The sequence below is a fragment of the Mchenga conophoros genome, linkage group LG9, assembly GCF_057382185.1.
Source record: "Mchenga conophoros isolate Kocher_MC1m ecotype Shallow Benthic linkage group LG9, M_conophoros_male_GT1.1, whole genome shotgun sequence".
In the NCBI taxonomy this organism is placed as follows: Eukaryota; Metazoa; Chordata; class Actinopteri; order Cichliformes; family Cichlidae; genus Mchenga; species Mchenga conophoros.
This window is the reverse complement of record NC_140534.1, coordinates 21,896,840-21,914,944: the sequence shown is the minus strand read 5'-3', so window position 1 is coordinate 21,914,944 and position 18,105 is coordinate 21,896,840. Positions and strand designations below refer to the sequence as shown.

General features: G+C 41.2%; 1 protein-coding gene and 1 non-coding gene across 7 annotated transcripts in view; one reads left to right on the top strand and one right to left on the bottom strand.

Annotated features, from left to right (window-relative positions):
* myom1b (myomesin 1b) overlaps positions 1–8,302 on the bottom strand; it is a 32,168-nt gene extending 23,866 nt beyond the window's left edge. For 2 of the 6 annotated variants that reach the window (XM_085286934.1, XM_085286937.1), the window contains exons 1-9: positions 8,146–8,302; positions 7,569–7,782; positions 5,706–5,840; positions 5,413–5,587; positions 3,572–3,729; positions 3,332–3,424; positions 1,728–1,816; positions 1,445–1,486; positions 222–236 (exon numbers count right to left, since the gene is read on the bottom strand). In XM_085286934.1, coding sequence (XP_085143060.1) covers positions 222–236; positions 1,445–1,486; positions 1,728–1,816; positions 3,332–3,424; positions 3,572–3,729; positions 5,413–5,587; positions 5,706–5,840; positions 7,569–7,720 — 859 coding nt within the window. In that variant the 5' untranslated portion in view covers positions 7,721–7,782; positions 8,146–8,302. Of the gene's footprint in view, positions 1–221; positions 237–1,444; positions 1,487–1,727; positions 1,817–3,331; positions 3,425–3,571; positions 3,730–5,412; positions 5,588–5,705; positions 5,841–7,568; positions 7,783–8,126 lie in introns of all 6 variants that reach the window. The other 4 variants (XM_085286936.1, XM_085286938.1, XM_085286935.1 and 1 more) reach the window with 3 other exon arrangements.
* trnar-ccg (transfer RNA arginine (anticodon CCG)) lies at positions 6,275–6,347 on the top strand. Its single transcript has one exon. It is a non-coding gene; the product is annotated as a tRNA-Arg (tRNA).
* Positions 8,303–18,105: the final 9,803 nt, after the last annotated feature.

Genomic DNA, 18,105 nt, shown 5'->3' with positions numbered 1-18,105 from the left:
GACCAAAAGGGGGACTCTAAAACTTCACTGCAGCTCTCACAAAAACAACTGCTGAAATAATTCATGTTTTCATGCATTAAAAAATTAGTACATTTTTGCACACTTACTATCTGCAGTTTAATTAGACTATTATGAATGTTACTGTGGATTTTTCTATTCAGACAAAAACGGCCATGCTTGGAGAAAATCGATTTCAGACCACACTCCCGACACCCTGTTACCTTCAGTAATGGCCCCTGCATTGTCAAAAAAGCAACAACAAAAGTGTTAATGCAATAGCGCCCATTGTTCTTCTCCAAACATCCCACCACCCTGCTCCCCACTGGGGTTAGTTAGATTTATAACACAGCTGTTTACTATGCTGTGCTTTTAAATCCATTTGGACTCACTGGACGATCATCAATCATGTTGCAGGCATCTGTTTCATTAATAAAAAACTGTATGGTACATGCCCAGTTACACACCATGGAAAAAAATGGCAATCAGAAGGAAAAAATCTGCGTTTTCCCAGTGATTGCTTTGCTTTTCTTTTAATGTCAAAAACTGATTGCAAGTAGTTGTAATGGCCAACTGGACTCTGATTGTAATTAGCTGATGTGAATTTTTGTGTAAGTAGAAGGCAATAGATATACAAATTTCAAAGAACTTTGCTTCCACACTGTGTTTTTTGTCCTGTCTCTTCCCCCTCAGCCCTAACTGGTTGAGGCAGATGGCTCCCTGAGCCTCGGTTTGCTGGAGGTTTCTTCCTGTTGAAAGGGAGTTTTTCCTTCTCACTCTCGCCAAATGCTTGCTTATAGAGTAGTGTTTTCTGGTGGTTGGGATTTTCTCTTCATTATTGTAGGGCCTTTACCTTGCAATATAAAGAGCACTGAATCGACTGCTGTTGTGATTTGGCACTATATAAATAAAACTGAATTACACTCATTTGAAAAATGAAAAATAATTTGTGACTTTCGCTGATGTATCAGTTAATTGCTGTGTTATCAAAAGCAGATTGCATTCAAATACCAGCTTGATACTTGACTGCAGACTAATAGCAGACTGATTTTATCTTATTGCTGTTTGGATGCACCAACCTTGCTTTAAATACAACTGACCATGAGTGTTTTAACAGGCCTTAATCGTCATGTTCATAACCACCATTTTAAAAGCAGCAAGATCACAAGTTCATTGCACATGATCCCAGTCATTTTGGCCGTGCCAAGATCTCCACCCACTGTTTTCTGTAGCGTAACTGTTGCATCATTTTTTTCCAAAGACTGGAGGAGACCAAAACACAGCTCCAATGAAAGGACTTTATAAAAGAAGATAAATGTTGTTCAGAATCCGCTTATTTGCTAGTATAGCAATTTGCTGTTTAGAGTCTTTATTGACATATTTTACTTTCCAGTGGCCTGAAAAAAGTTCATTCATGAATTAAAACTGGCAGTAAATTCCAACTTACGCCTGGGTGCTGGCAGGAACTCATCCATTTCACCTTTGAACCCTATGAAGAACAGCAGGAGGCACTTTTAATACATTTCACATTTACAGATTGTTGTATGACTTTATCACACTGATGGAGAGAATTTTTGTTTTCATTTCACACACATGCAAATTTAAGTTGTCACACACTAATTTTAAACAGTTAATTAGGAAAATATAATTACTCTTGAGTTTTTTTTATATATATGTTTTTGATGATCATGAGCATATTGGCATTAGCTGTGGAATTGGGTGAAACCTACTCTTGACAACAACGGAGGCAAATGCAGACAGCTCTCCCTGGGAGTTCATGGCAGAGACACGATACTGAGCTGTATCATCAAAATCACATCTGAAAGAGGAGAGCATCAGCTGATCAATGTCCATGATATGCACATGTTCGGTGTACTGTGTTAAGGATTCATGTGTACGGTGCCCCTCCCCCCAGCTCAACCTAATTCCTTTCAGCCATGTAAATAATACCAACTATGTGAGCCCAACTGTAAAACGTTCCATCACTCCTGGCCAGAAATACTCTGGCAAAAAATAGACACGCTGGTGATGTCACACGCATTAGGTGTTGTGGCTTTCTGTACATGAAGTGATCCGATGTGTGACGTGCCGACAGACTAGCAAGAAAGGTTAACTAATTTGATGGATAAGCAGTAGTTTAAAAAAGAATAAATAAAGTAAAGCAATTTTATGACACTTTTTCCCCCTAGATGTTTTAATTTAAGAAAATGCAATTTCAACAGCACATCATAGGTTTTCTATGTGATAAAGAAATGCTGCTTTGGGATTAAACTGTAAGAGATAAATGTATAAAATTACAGAAAACACACAGATATAGGCTGTCCTAAAAGTCCTCCAGTTTTGGTGATTTGGTGAGTCAAGTTTATACTATTTAATTAGCCTGCACTAGAAAGTATTTGTGTATGTCTTCTATGCTCATAACGTTTAAGAGTACAGCTTGCTCACTGAACCTGCTAGCATTAGCAGCATTTTTAGCTTGAATGATGCATTATTAAACAGGCCATGTTATTAGATAAACATTTTAACATTGTCCACTGAATGTAACAGATATCCGTTAAACTGAATAGCAGCTTGTAGTAGTGGTTGAATTTATATTTTAAGCTGCATGTAATCTTAATGCTAGTGAATTGTTGTGCTACAAGTGATCAAACATGAAGCTCAACTCAGAGATGGGGTGCATCTGATGTAGACTAACTTCTACATAATACGGCTACATCTACTATCTTAGACTAGCTATCCTTAGACCACCTCTTTGTTATCAAGACCCTGGGCCTGTAGATTAAGTCATTTACACATAAGTCCATATATGGCTGAATGCTGAATCCAGGGCAAGATGCCTACTTTAAAAAATAACACTCAGTTTAAAGAATCCTAAATTTCAAAGTAAATATTTTAATTTTAACAAAGTATTTTTAATACATATACTACAAACCGAGGCCCAAGGAACATCAGTGTCAGCCTATCATATTTTGCCCCCAACAAACTTCTTTATTTCAACCCAATTTTGTGTCAGTCACTGGAAAACAATGAAGATATTAAATAAACTTTATTTTCAGTATGTAATCATAACAAGTTCTTTGACTAATATATTTTATCTTAATGTCTAACATCTTAACTTCCATGATGTTCTGGTTACGTTTTTAAGTTAAACTTAATATACAGAGCTGTAGTATAGCACTATTTGGGATTCACAAGTTGCATGAAAATACCCTACCTTCTTTCAAAGGGCTCACTGGAAAATCTTCAAGGTGATGATGTGTATTGACATTAATTTATGGCATAAAATGTATGTGGACATCTACTTTAAGTACTGTGGATGGGAGAAACGACCTACTTGTTAATCTCCAGTGAGTGCACGCTGTATCTGCTCTCAATTTTGTACTTGCCAGGGTTGGCAAGCGGATCAAGCGCCACATTGTTTTTGTACCTTGAAAGACAAAAAAAGTTTGAAAAGAATAAAACAAAATCAAGCGAGGAAACATTAAAAACTAGATGGATCTAGATGGAATGGATAAAGATCATTTTTTGAAAGAACAGAGAGGAAAGACATAAGATCGTGTAGTTGGTGACCTACCAGACGACCCGTGGGTCGGGCCACCCACTGACAGTGCAGTGCAGCCGGACACACTGTTTCTCCCACACAGTGTGGGAGCGAGGTTTAATCACAAACTCTGGGGCGTGCATCAGGCTGTCTTCGTTCATACGCTTGAAGTGTTCCTCGTGTTCATGGATCTAAAGATAGAGCAAATCACTCAGGACAGTTTTTACCTTCTACCAACCACAACGTGCTCCACAATTACCATTTTCTTGTAGATACATTTAAATAAAACCAACACATCTACTTTAGATATTATCTTCACACATTACAACTGTAAGGATGTGTTCTTCCTTAGTCCTGTGAAAAGATGAGGTGTTGAGGTCTTGTCTGTTTGTTCACTATCCAGTATCTCAACACATAATACCACCAATGAGACACTGCTTCCCTCTGTCCGAAGAAACGTGATCTCCTGAAGAATTTGTCACCCAGTAGTAAGGCTGTGCGGCAGGGGAGGCATATAAATGCAGTGAGGGGGTAAGTGTGGTTTTTCATGATGCTCATTGAATGGCTGGGTACCAATTCACATAATCATCCAGGCACATAAATAACTTTCTTGTGTAAGGGGTAGTAATAACAACCACTTAGCCACAGACACTTTACATTCCCAAGCACTGATGCAATCAACCATGGTCAGTTTTGCTACAATAAATAAATATTGTTGTGCTTTGTGGCCTGATATTGGCATTAGAATATGGATTTATTGTGATATTATAATAGAGGATGATCTACTATGATCCCACAAGTAATGAGCAATAAAAGCACAATATATAAGCACAGATGAATGGTGCAGATGATTCATTTGGATTAAGCATACTTCACCTATCTTGAGTTTCTTTGGAAAACCTTTTAACTAACAGCCAAAATCTTTTTGTCTTTTTTTAATCACATTATGTCAGTAAAATATAACTCAACACAATGGAAATGTTATACTTAATTGTTACTCAGTAGTTTAAGGACTACTTCACCACTACCCCATGTTTCCTCTGTTATGCCAAGCAATGCGAAGAGAAGAAGAATTAACAGTTATTCAGTAGTTACTCATTACTTAACCACTATTTAACCATTAACTACCATTTTTGTGTTCTCTTAAGTAAAGTGAAACCTGATAGTAAGTAATATTAGCTTATAATTATCTAAGCAGAATTACAGAATTATTCACTAATACTCCCCAGCGACTGAGATGGCTGTACTGTGATTACAAAAGTACAAAAGCAAATTTGGCATGTCCTAAAGTTTACTGTAACATCACAAATACATAATGCTTATTTGTGATATCAAAGCTAAAGCCTAGCTTATACTTGGACAGCTTCCTGGTGCATTCTAATGTAAATTCTTCAAAGATGTCAACGTGGTCACAAAAAGTGGGCAGGCATATAGACGTCCGCATAGACCCTTGCACTCACCATTTGACGATGAAATTTGCATCACTCTGACCAGAGTGGACCTGAGTGGGCCCTAGCAGACTAACAGAAAGTATAATCCAGGCTCAAGAAACATTTTTCTGGGCTTTTGCAAAAGATATGTGCCATTATAATGCCACACAGGCATTTCCTTGACCCATGATACACTCTATGACCCTGTTATGGACTATGATATGTGCCTTAAATGTGAGAAGTGAGTCTGTAATGTCAAGAAGAAGACTGATTTACAAAAAAAATAAGTATGCAGGTTTTTGCAAGCGCATACAAACAACCAAACAGACCAAACCTAAGGCCCGTTTCTGTGATGTAAAATTCTAAGCAGTTCTCCATGTTTGCTTTAAAACTTTAAAGAACAGCACGGCTGCCTTGTGTGATCTCAAAACAGTGAGAACTGACCCTTTTATTCAGAGTGATGCGCTCAGCCGACTCGCGCATGGTCTCCTTCCTGGAGATGAGCTCAGACCTCTCCATCTCCAGGCCACTGGTGAACAAATCCCTGCGGGCCATGTATGCAGCAGTGTCTCTCACTCTTGCTTCCTCTGTATCTGAAAGTCCTGTAGCAAACTCTTGACTAGGAGGCAGCAAAGCAGAGCCAGGGATGGACGTGAAAGCAAGGCATGTTGTTAAAACTTTAGGCTGTTGAAAAGCAATCTTGGATTTCCAGTTCTACATAGAGGGATAGTTATTACCTGCCCCTGAAGATAGGCACTACATAGCCGATGATTTGGTTGTCTTTATCCACAGCCAAGTAAGTTGGCTTGGCTCTCTTGGGTGAGGGGCTTAGTCTGCTCTCCTCCAGGCCAGAGTGCGAAGACACGTTAAGTCTGAGACATACAGAGTACCATCAGCCTGGCACACAGCCAGACAGTGCAACCAACAACAGAAAAATGTGGGGACAAAGCCAAGGTCAGGGGTGGATGAGATGTGGATTAAAATTCAGTTGGAAAGTAGTGGAGATGGTTTAGTTGTAATTATTTTTTACAGCTTTGCACACCTCAGTTATTAAGTTTTCAACATCTATAACAACCATATGATGTGAAAGACAATACTGACACCGCTAACGACCACTAAAAGCAGCCAGTATTCGGTCATTAACAGATGAGTGTCCTTCATCTATGATGGTATCTCAGTGCATACCAAAATGTGAAACCCAGCTGTCCTACTGACTTCCATACTACATTTCATGTTTCTCTAAGAAAGATTTAGGGCAAAGTGAGAAATCCATCTTTAGTTTACGTAGAGCTTACAATCAATCAGTGGCCCAGTGGCCTAATGGATAAGGCATCAGCCTCCGGAGCTGGGGATTGTGGGTTCAAGTCCCACCTGGGTCGTAATCTTGTTCTGTAATGTTTATGCTAGAATCATTTATTACTGACAAACTGCTTTCAGGAAATGACTGTGGCTCATAGGGTGAAATATCCTGATGTAGGTAAGGAAATCTGTCCAGTGTCAACACTATAGCTTTGAATAGTTTTTGAGGATTCACAGAATGGCATAGCAAGTAGGACAGCTGCCCTCATTTTTCCTATGTCTATCTGAGTCAGTGTCCCTTTACCTCTGACCATTTCCAAGATTTTAATTGGAAAATCTCATAGAATTTGCGAGGGTGTGATATGAAGATTATCCCATATTACAAGAAACTCCTATAACCACATAAATGCAATCCTATCTTTGCCATAAAAGCAATGCTCCCTGCCTCCCCTCAGCACTGATCTGGGGTCTGGTGAGCTGCCTGAAGGGAAAGATGAGATAGTAAAATCTAAGCCCTCTGATGTGTTCACACTCTCCAGGCCAGAGTATTTAAGGATTTGCCAGATACCCTAATAGATAGGCTCACTATGGGAGCTTTGGTATTCCCTGGATAGAAAAGCTCAATATACTCCAAACTTTAAATGTCAGGAAATGTGAACTGATGACAAATCAGCAGCTCATGAACAGCTATCCTTATGCCTCTTAAAAATAAAGAGAAGCTGCCAAGTTTCCCACACTCACTAATTAAAAAGATTCACGGCACAGTGGATGAGTTTTCAAACGAACAAGACTGATAAACTATCTCTTCTTATTTTCATCCTAGTATGATACACAGGTCAAGATGCTATTTCAGTCAATTTATATAGCATATAGCTCTAATATAACATAACGTTGCATCCTTTCTAACGAATGCCATTCCTCTAAAGGTGACAGAAATTCCTGTAGCCCTTTTAGACACATTACTGTGTTAAAGGTAAGACTTGGTCAACATGCATGAAAACACAAAGGACATCTGTCAGGCTACATGCACAGGGCTTCATGCAGGACTCAAAGCTGTTTTCAATCCTCAGGTGTGTTTGAGGGGCGATCAAGGTGAAAGAAAACTCATGGGGGAGTAAGATGGTTACTTGGTGTCAAGGAAAGACGATCCCAGAGTTGTGTCAGGGAGGTGATCTCACAAGGGTGATGGAGGTGAACTTGATCAGCTGGGGTGGGGTAGGTGTTAGGGAGGTAGTAGGACTTTCCTGTCATAAAGAAAAAGGATTGATGAAGTTGATCCACCTCCCTTTCCTTCTCCTTACCCCCTGCTCCTGGTGGCGGCAGAGGCGCTGCCGCTAGCACTGTATCTGCTGCTGGCCTGGTACTGACTCACTTTAGACTGAGTCTCCTTGCTACGGTAGCCGCGGTCATAGTGGAGATGGTGCTTCTGGTAGAACGGTATAGATCCAGACATGCTGCAGGCCACTCCTCACACGAGCCCTGAGTTTCCGAGTTTCTTCCTGTCTATCTGCTTGTCTGTCAGGTTAGTTAGTGGTCAAGAGCATGTGGATTCACTGTCAATACAGGGTAGGTTCACAGCAAGCTTTTTGACTCTTTTTGCTGAACATAAATAGTTAATCTAATTGTCATAGTGGAAAAAATTAGACCGTACTAAGTGTACTAAAGGTATGATGGCCAAAAACTACAAATAGTTTCTTGATCAACAAAGACAGTTTAAGGGAACCATCATAAAACCTTTCAAATCAAACCTGCAACATCAGCTACAAAGACATGATATACAGTTTCAGGCAATCAGGCACTTTCTCGGCATGCTTACACAGACATATGCAACAACTACAACCTTGCATATCACATCTTACCCCCAAAGTAGTCACTTACTCTGGACAAACTCTCTCAATTCTAAGCTTTAAATGAAAAGATGGTCCAACTCCACACACTCTTAAGTTTGATATCCCAAGCAAACCCGCAGGTAGGCACACACACGGCTGCGGTCTACACAACAAAAATAATATTGGCCTTAGTCAGAGTCCAAGCAGCAGTCACAGCCTTTTATGGTGAGAGTGGAGATAAATATAGCTAGGAGCAGAGCTGGGGGGCAAGTCAACTCCCATAGTGCAAAACACTTATGGGTGCAGGTCTCTGCCAGTGGGCTTGATATGCAGGTAAATACAAGGCTAGTGTTTGAAGTTTAAATTGCCAATTAATGTCAAGGTTAAATTGTTAATATCACTTTTAGTGTTGCATTAAATCTATATAATATTAATTTTTTTACATGTTTTGTATTTATGAATGCTGCTTATTTATATTTGTCATTTTTAAATATTTACTACCACTTTTTTTTAAATTGAAATTGTGCCACACCACCAAAGCACCTCATCAACCAGCTTTTCCTCGAGGCCAAGCTTCCCCAGAGGTTCCCAAGGTTTTTCAGTATTCTTTAGTCAGTGTCTGATATCTTCTAATTTTGTTTTAAGTCTGTTAAGACTGTGATGGCTCAAAGCCCAAAGTGTGGCATTGCTGGTTAGCCTCCAGCAGCTTTTTATCTTGGCTTTTGACTGTAGCGGTCTCAGCTGTGACCGTTGCTAACTTTAGCAATGCTATTGTTATGCTCATTGCATACAACAAATGCCAGTTAATGTCTCTTTGTCACTCTCTCTTTCAGTGTCACTGTCATTTGGAGAAGTGCATGAGTGTCTCCTCTTGGTCACTCTGCTCATAAACAGCTACTAAGAAGGTCAAATAAATAAAACTCAGAATCCAGTGGCTAATAGAGCACATAAACATAAACTAACATGTTTCTATTTACATGCAAATATAGTGAGCTTTACGTCATTTGCCTGGTGGAGATAATTTGAGCTCTATCTGTGTTTGGACTTTGTTCTGGAATTTGACTTCAGGTCAAACATCTGACAATTTCCATGGCAAAAATATCATGTCAGTGGGCACTTCAGGGGCTTTTGTTCTGACCATTCTTTCCTTTTTGGCTCTCACTCATCAGTGTTCAACATAATACGGTCAGCAATCAGCATGACAGCATACCTTAAACATTATGGCAGCAACATGAAGTGTGAGCCCATTAAAAGAGATAAGCCCACCTCTGTACACTGAGGGAGCTAGTACAAGACATTAAGCAGGGTCACAGTACTTCATTCTGTCTAATGAAAATAGCTTACCCACTAAACAAGCCTCCAAGGTGATAGATTTGAACTGGTTGCATTAACTGAAAAACAAGGGAGTTGCAGAAATCATCAGATAAACAGCAAGTTTGTCTGCGACTGGTTTCACGTGTGAACATCCAGCTCCAAATCAAATCAAACACAACTTTTCATTATGCATTAAATCAAAGTTCAAACTCCATCCAAACTCCGGAGGCCCTGGCGGACTGACCCCCGGGTGCCAAGACTGGCAATAGGGACAAAGTTCAAACTAATTAACATATTGTTTCAATTTGCCTAGTCTTAATCAGTTTATTATAACTTGTGTGTACAAGTGTGTATTTCATAAGTGTGTGCTGTTTAGGGAATCTGCAGATTTTCTCTTTTCAGTCAAACTTGTCTTGTTTACTTTGTATCGAGGCCTCAGTTTCAATAGAAAACCTCTCAACAAGACAAAGAAAATTACATTTCTTTTTTCATTTTAATGAACTGAGTGCTAATAACAAGTTAGATGGTTTCTCTCCTTTTTAGTCTAGATGATGTGATGTCTATGTTTTTCAAAAAAGAACTCAAATTTTGATGTGTCTCAGCACAGAACTGTTTAAAACTTTCACATAATTTGGCTTCTTTGCACGATAAAGTTTGATTCTGCATTTTAGGATGGCACGATCTACTGTGTGCACAGACACAGTTTTCTGGGCCAATGTTCAACACAGGTCTAACTGAGCTGATGATACAACCATTCACACCTGCAGTCAATTTAGAAGCTCCCGTAAACTCAACATACATGTCTTTGTACAGTTGGAAGAAGTGTGAGTACCTGAAGAGGAAAATGTGCAAAACCAGCATTTAAAGACCCGACCATGGCAGCAGATCCATACCCAGAACCTCCTTGCTAGGAGCTAACACAGTGCTAGCCGCTGCTCCACCATGCCACATATAAATTCATAGTTCATATTCATATTTTCTTAAGTATTCAAACAGTATGAAAATCCCTCCATTGTTGGATTCATCTGGCTTGCACAGAACTGTTATAGTATTTTTTTTTCTAATTATCCTTTTACATTATATTCTACACACAGACCTTCATCATCCCCTCCATACTCACCAATGCTACATTTTAAAGCCGCTGTGTTACACCACAAGCTACAGTAAACTGCATAATTAGTGCGTATGACTGAGCATCAAAGAACAGCATGTAGCTGCTCAGTATCTCCTACCAAAAACATCTAAATAGCCCTGAAAATAAGCCCCATTCACCAAACAGCTGCCACCCACAGCTGATAAACTCTTCCTCAAAATACTAGCTTGTTTGAAAGTTTAAAGTTTGTTATAGATCCAGAGGGTAGATTTCTAATTATTAAACTATCAATATTGAACAAAAAACTATGTATTGTTAATATATATGGTCCAAATGTTGATGAACCCTCATTCTTCCACGGTTTTTTTAGTGCACTCTCTGAACACCTTGATTGCACACTCATTCTTGGCGGTGACCTCAACCTTGGACTAAATGAAGAAATGGATAGGCTCAACACAACAGGAACTCAGCGTAATTGGCAGTCCACAAATATAATCAAACAGTATATGAACGACTTTGGTCTTTGCGATGCATGGCGCTCTCTTCACCCCACCAGTAAGGAATATACTTTTTTCTCGCATGTTCATCACTCTTACTCTCGTCTGGATTATTTTTTGGTCAGCAGCTCACTGCTGTGTGACATTTCAGACACTGAGATTCATCCTATAGCTGTCAGCGATCATGCTCCTGTATCTTTAACACTAATGCACAAGAATAATACTACGCCAAGTAAAAACTGGAGATTTAATATATCACTACTTAAAGATGAAGACTTTATTAAATACTTTAAAAAGGAATGGACTTCATATTTAGACTTTAATGACACTCCCGGAATATCTGCTTCTGTTCTATGGGAAGCAGGGAAAGCTGTGATGAGAGGTAAAATAATTTCTTTCTCATCACACAAAAAGAAAGAAGAAAACAAAAATATTCAGGAATTAGAAAAAAACATCAAATCACTAGAAGAAGCCTACGCGTGCGACCAAGATCAGGAAACATTGAACAAAATATGCAAAACAAAACTAGAATTAAATGAAATTATTAATAAAAAAACACAATTCCTTATACAAAGACTTCGCTTGCAGAATTTTGAACACAGTAACAAATCAGGTCGATTTCTAGCTAACCAGCTAAAAATAAATAAAGAAAAAACAACTATATGTGCTGCTAAAGATTTATCGGGGAACACAATATATGATCCTGGAAGAATAAACAACATTTTTAGGGATTTCTATGAAACTTTATACTCACCACAAATAAACCCATCTAAAAATGAAATTGATCTGTTTCTTGACAACGTAACTCTTCCAAAATTACTAGACAGTCAAGCAATGGAATTGGATTCGCCACTGACGCCAAGTGAACTCCAGGAAGCCCTGATAAGTATGCCCAATAATAAGGCTCCAGGTCCAGACGGCTTCCCTGCAGAATTCTACAAAGAATTCTGGACAATTTTGGCACCAGTATTCCACAGCATGTTGCAGGAAATCGAGGAAAAGGGCAGACTACCACCAAATATGAATTCTGCCAACATTAGTCTCCTGCTAAAACCAGGCAAAGACCCTTTATTTCCCTCAAGCTATCGTCCAATTTCTCTTTTAAATGTAGACCTTAAAATAATCTGCAAAGCTCTCTCAAAGAGATTAGAGAAAATGACCCCCCTCTTAATTCATCCTGACCAAACTGGTTTCATAAAAGGTCGGCACTCCTCAACAAACACTCGTAGATTACTTAATTTAATAGACTACTCATACGATAAAAACATCGAAGCCATAATATTATCTCTAGATGCAGAAAAAGCATTTGACAGAGTTAATTGGAAATTTTTATTCGCAACTTTACACAAATTTGGTTTTGGAAACTCTTTCATAAACTGGATAAGAATATTATACAATTCCCCAACGGCTCGTATCAGAACAAATGACCAGACATCCTCCAGCTTCTGTCTCCTGAGGGGCACCAGACAGGGATGCCCACTCTCCCCCTCACTTTTTGCAATTTTTATCGAACCTCTAGCAGCAGCATTTAGACAGGCTACAACAATTAAGGGCATAAAATGTAAGAACATAGAACATAAAATCAGTCTCTATGCGGATGATGTGTTGCTTTTTCTGCAAAACACACAAACCAACCTCTCTGAGGTAATTACTTTAATAAACTGGTTTTCAAGAGTTTCAGATTATTCAATTAACTGGCCAAAATCTACAGTTCTCCCCATTAACTGCTCCTTCCATAATTCTTCCTCTGCCCCACTGCAATCCGGAAATATTAAATATTTAGGTATTAATGTCTCTCCTAAGCTTTCAGACTTAACTAAACTAAACCACATCCCACTTCTAAAGAAAGTAGAAGGCGATCTGACTAGATGGAAATCTTTACCCATATCACTCATGGGAAGGGTCGCCACTATAAAAATGATGATCTTGCCAAAAATAAATTACTTATTTTTGATGATCCCTAACAAACCATCACAAGATTGGTTCAGATCTCTGGATTCATATATTTCCAAATTCCTTTGGAAAGATAAACCCCCGCGTATTAGCTTAAAAACGCTACAAAGAACCAAGGATAGAGGAGGATTAGATCTGCCTAATTTTCACCAATACTTCTTAGCCAACAGGCTTCAGTTCATCTCAGAATGGTTAAAACATACCTTCTTAGTTGAGCCCTGGCTAGATGTTGAACAGGCACTATGCAAGGATCTAGAGATTTCAGACCTACCATTTATTAGCTCAAACATCAAAAGACATGAATGCTTTAAAAGTATCAACATCAGCTTTTCTCTAACAGCATGGTGGGAGTTTCTAAAAATAACGGAGTCTTCATTAATCCCATGCAAACGTACACCTATCTGGAATAACCCTGACATATTACAAAACAATAATATGATTAATTTCCCAGAATGGAGTTGTAAAGGAATTAAATACTTAGAACATATATTAGAGGGAACAGAATTTATTCCATTTGACAGACTAGTTGAACAATATGGGATCAACAAGACAAGGTTTTTAGAATATCAACAAATTAAATCCATAGTAAAAAAGAAATTTAACCTCAGTCAAGTTGAATCACAAACACCACTAAGTGCGGCACATTTTCTTACTCTTAAATCCCCCAAATTATTATCTAAAATATACAGAACACTTTCTAAATTAGATGAATCAATATCCCTTCCTACTGCAAAGTGGGAAGCAGATTTATCAGTCAACCTAGACCAAAACTTCTGGTCTCAGATTTGCTTAAAAACTTTTAAATTAATTAAAAATCCCAGTCTGCAATTAATACAATACAAAATACTTCATAGAGTGCACTATACAGGTCATCGGATGTTTAAGATGGGCTTTACATCTTCCAACAACTGCTCACACTGTCAAGGCAATACACCAGACAATTACATCCACGCTCTTTGGTTCTGTCCACCAGTGCAAAAGTTTTGGCGCGAGATATGTGAAGACTTATCAAAATGTCTGAAATGTAACATTCCAACTTCCCCCTTAGTGTGTTTGTTGGGCAGCTTAGATAATGTCACTTCAGAAAAGAATATAGCCCATATGATCTTCACTGCCCTATGCATAGCCAAGAAAACAGTCCTCATGAACTGGAAAAATAAAAATAATCTTAATTCTAACCAATATAGAAATTATCTATTAGATTACATTAGTCTTGACACAGCCTCTGCCACCACATCAGATCAATTGCTCTGGGCCCCTTTTATCAGCTCCATCACCTAGTGGGGGTGGGGGGTCATAGTTTGGTCCTGCCTTCACTGTTGTGATTGGTGAGGGGGTAGGGACAGGCTTAGGGCGTCGGGGGGTTCCCCGGAGGCATCTTCCTTGGGGGGCTCAACCCGGGGTAGCGGTCACGTCCGGTTGAGGGCTCTGTTGGCTCTCAGGTGACTGTTTCCTCGCGGCTGCGTGCAGCGGGGCTAGGGGAGGGTCTGTGCTGACGGACGTGGGTTACTGACCTGGCAACCTGGCTGCCCCTGGGTGGGTCCGGGATGGGCGTGAGGTTCTGGGGGTGCTCCGTCTCTGGGCGGGGGCCCGGGCCGGGCCTCGGGGGCTCGGGTCCTGGTTGGTGTGTTGCCGGGGTTGTGGGCGGGTGGGTGCATGGGGGCCCGGCCCTGGAGCAGGGTGCCGCCGGTGCATCGAGCCGCCTGGGGGGCTCTTCAACTGGTGGGGGGGATGGTCACATCTGGCAGGAGCTTTCTTCTCTCAGGAACTCTCTGCAGGAGGGGGAGATACAGGAGAGGTGGAGGAAGATCTCAGCCTGGGCGTTTACCGTCTTATGTAGTCTGGAAGATGTGTGGTTGGTGGGGTGGGTGCAGTTTTCTCTGTGGTGGGGTTGGGTGGACTGTCCAGGGCTCTGTGGAGCCGGGGGGCGCTACTGCACTGGGCCCCGGTCTGATGGGCCTGGGCCCCCCTTCCCTGGCGGGTCGCGGAGGGTGGGAGTGCCTACTGGGGTCAGCGGGGGAGCTGGCCCCAGGGAGGGGTTACCTGCCCCTCCCTTCCTTCCCTCCCCATCTCCAGCTGCCTCCCTCTTCCCGCTCCTCCACAACCACCCACACATGCAGGGCCTTGGAGTGGGGGTATGTCACCAGGGTGCAGAGGAGGCTACCCCCCCCCCTGTCCCCTTCTGGCTGCCTCTGCCTCAATTTTATCCCACAACTTAGACATTCACATTATTCACACTCTCATTACACATACATATAGGATCTTGGGGGTGGGCACAATCACGGAGTCCAAATCACCATCAGGGTGTATACCTCACCCCTGACGTCGTTGCCCACCTCTCAATTTTAAATACACTTAGTCATTGAGGGCTAGCAGGAGGGACCATGCGCTTACCTGCTGCTCCTTGGCAGGTAGCTCCATGCCCTCCTGGGTTTTAATTGCACCTTAGAACACATATGCATCAACACTACAATGAGCGGGTGGAGGGAGGTTTGGAGTCTTCTCCCACCCCCATTCTCTGCGGCCTGCTGGAGCGGGGGGGCTAGTAGGAGGAGTTGGCCGTCCGACTGCGGTCTGGGGTGTGGGGCCTCCCTGCTGCTGCGGAGTCGGGGTGGTCTGCCTCTCCCCACCGCAGGGAAAAGGGTAACACCACCTGGGTCTGGGTGCAATTCCCCCCTCCAGGGGCAAGGGTACCTAGACCCGGTTTGTAGAGTACGCTTGGGGAGTGTGATTGTGTGTACAGCGTCTCTTTATGTCTGTCTCCACGTTGGTTGAGTGTGGAGTGAGTGCATATGAGAGCATGAGGGTGGGAATGGATGTTTGTGTCTGTGTGTGCCTGTATGTCTGTGTCTATATGTCAGGTTGGGTATCAGACGCCACCTCTCTGGGGACACCTCAGGCCCTCCAAGGTTTGGAGGCCTATCTCCACCCACCACCACTTCCCCTGCCGGTGGCGGACTCCCTCAGGTGTCGGTGTGTTGGTGGTTCTTTGTGTCTGGGGGTGGGCGTCCGGGTACACACCGGCTCACTCCTTGGCGGCCGCTTGTCGGGGCCTGGGGCCTGGGGCTCGCTCGGGCCCCTTTGGAGGTGGGGTGCCCCCGGCCTCTCGGCCTAGGGCTCGGTCACTCAGGCGCAGCTGGGGGCCGGCGGAGCTCACGGGCGCGTCACTGCAACTCCCCCTGGCTTCTGCTCCGCGGCTGCTGAGTGAGCCCTCATCTGGGACTCTCCTCAGCTCTTACTGGAACAGTGGCGCGGCTGCCCCTCTGTTGGTCTTCCATGGTCTCTTGTGTTCTGGGGGCCTCTGGATGTCTGGAGTTTTGATCTCCTCCATACCCGCCTCACACCCTGGAGGACGGGGCTGTGGCCCCCCCACACTCCCTAGCAGATCATTACATGGAGAAACCTTTGGAATGCAAGCATGCTGATCCACACAGGTATGCACACATGGGTATTCACAGACGCGGACTAAAGCTTTCTTGGCTGCTGCCTCAAAGCACACTGTGCGCTGTCTATCTTGCGTGCTGCACAATATCGTTTATTACTTAGTAAATACTGATATCTATGACTAGCTAGTTTATTGTGATGGTGCTTTGTTTTCTCTATTATTATGTTGCTCTTTGTTGTTTGCTGTCTCCTCTGTTTGTTTGTTTGTTTGTTTGTTTGTTTTTTCTCCATACAGGTGACCCAGGAGTTTTTTTTTTTTTTGTCTCTCTTCCCCCCCCTTCTCACCGTCTCTTCTCCCCTTGGGTTTTCTTTCTTTCTCTCCCCCTCTCTCTCTCATTCATTCCCCCTGTCCTATTTATTAAAAAAAAAAAAAAAAAAAAAAAAAAAAAATGACAAAGGATGAACTGAAGCTCTGCCATCACGTAATGTCGCATACTGCTGTTTCTGATGTCATTTAAAAAAAAAAAAAAAAAAAAAAAAAAAAAGAAAGTTTAAAGTTTGTATTGGCACAGTGAAGTCCCCATGGTATATGAAGAGTATCATAGTCTACATAAATATGTTTTACAGAATACAGTTGATTTTATCACCTTATTGAAACAGTTTGCACTTAGTTATTATGACTGTAAGTAAAGCACAAAACTGGTAAATATAAAGCCTGTGAAGTCTTGTATTATTGACACGTTTGAATGACCACAAAGGTGTAGGTGTATTCAACTCAAGGTTACAGTTTTGAGGTTATGGTTAGCTCTGGTGTAATGGTACATTATACTGAGAGGTTTTTCTAGTGTTGTGTGGGGTTCCCACTTCAAAAACAGAAATGATTTGCTTAACCACAATATTACTCTGACTCACTAAGATTTGAACAGAAAGACAGTTCACAGCAATGAACTGAGTTTAGCTGTCCAGGAAATTCCCACTGTATGGATATCAGGGGATCTGTTGAGGCTATTTTTATCTTCTGTGTTTGTGCTGCATCAATGCTTTGAAGCTATATAAAGTTCGGAGATATGAACATATTCAGTTCACACGAAGTGACACTCTAAGAAAGGTAAGTAAATATCTCAAGAAGTGTTTAAATATGCATGAGAAGTTTCATGTGTAAGTAGCAGCCTCTAGTGGGTGAATGCAGTACTGCAATTCTAAGTAAAAATAAATAAATAAATGCAAAACTTAAAATACAATCGTAAAATATTTTCCAACATTAATTTTCTCTTTTCATTTTGAGTGGCTCGGTTGTGTCTCTCCTAAACACAGAGGAGGAGTAGAAACTAACAGTTTGGTATCTATATGTATAATTGTAAAAGTCTGGTTATTGTAAAATATATAAATATTCATGAGTCATGACACTCATTTTGTTATCAGCTTTGAAAGTGCAGTGCTAAAGGTAAGTGAACCATGCACAGTTTAAATTTGTTGTAGCTTTTTTTTTTAGATAATTATTTTGTAAACAAAAATAGTTTAACTACTAAAATCACAAATTAAGTGTGGCATACAACGAAAAAAAAGATTTTACTGTTACTTATCTTCTGTAACCGGACCCACTCAATGAGCCACATTCCCCTTTTCGGGCATGCCTGGGCAATGCGTTCATGAGGCAGCACACAACCATATGCTTCACCTCTTTGTATGTTTGAAGCTTTAAACTAGGCTTCTTCCTCTGGCTTTGCTGCGAGTAAAACTTTTTCCAGTGTGAAGCTGTTTCCCTAAC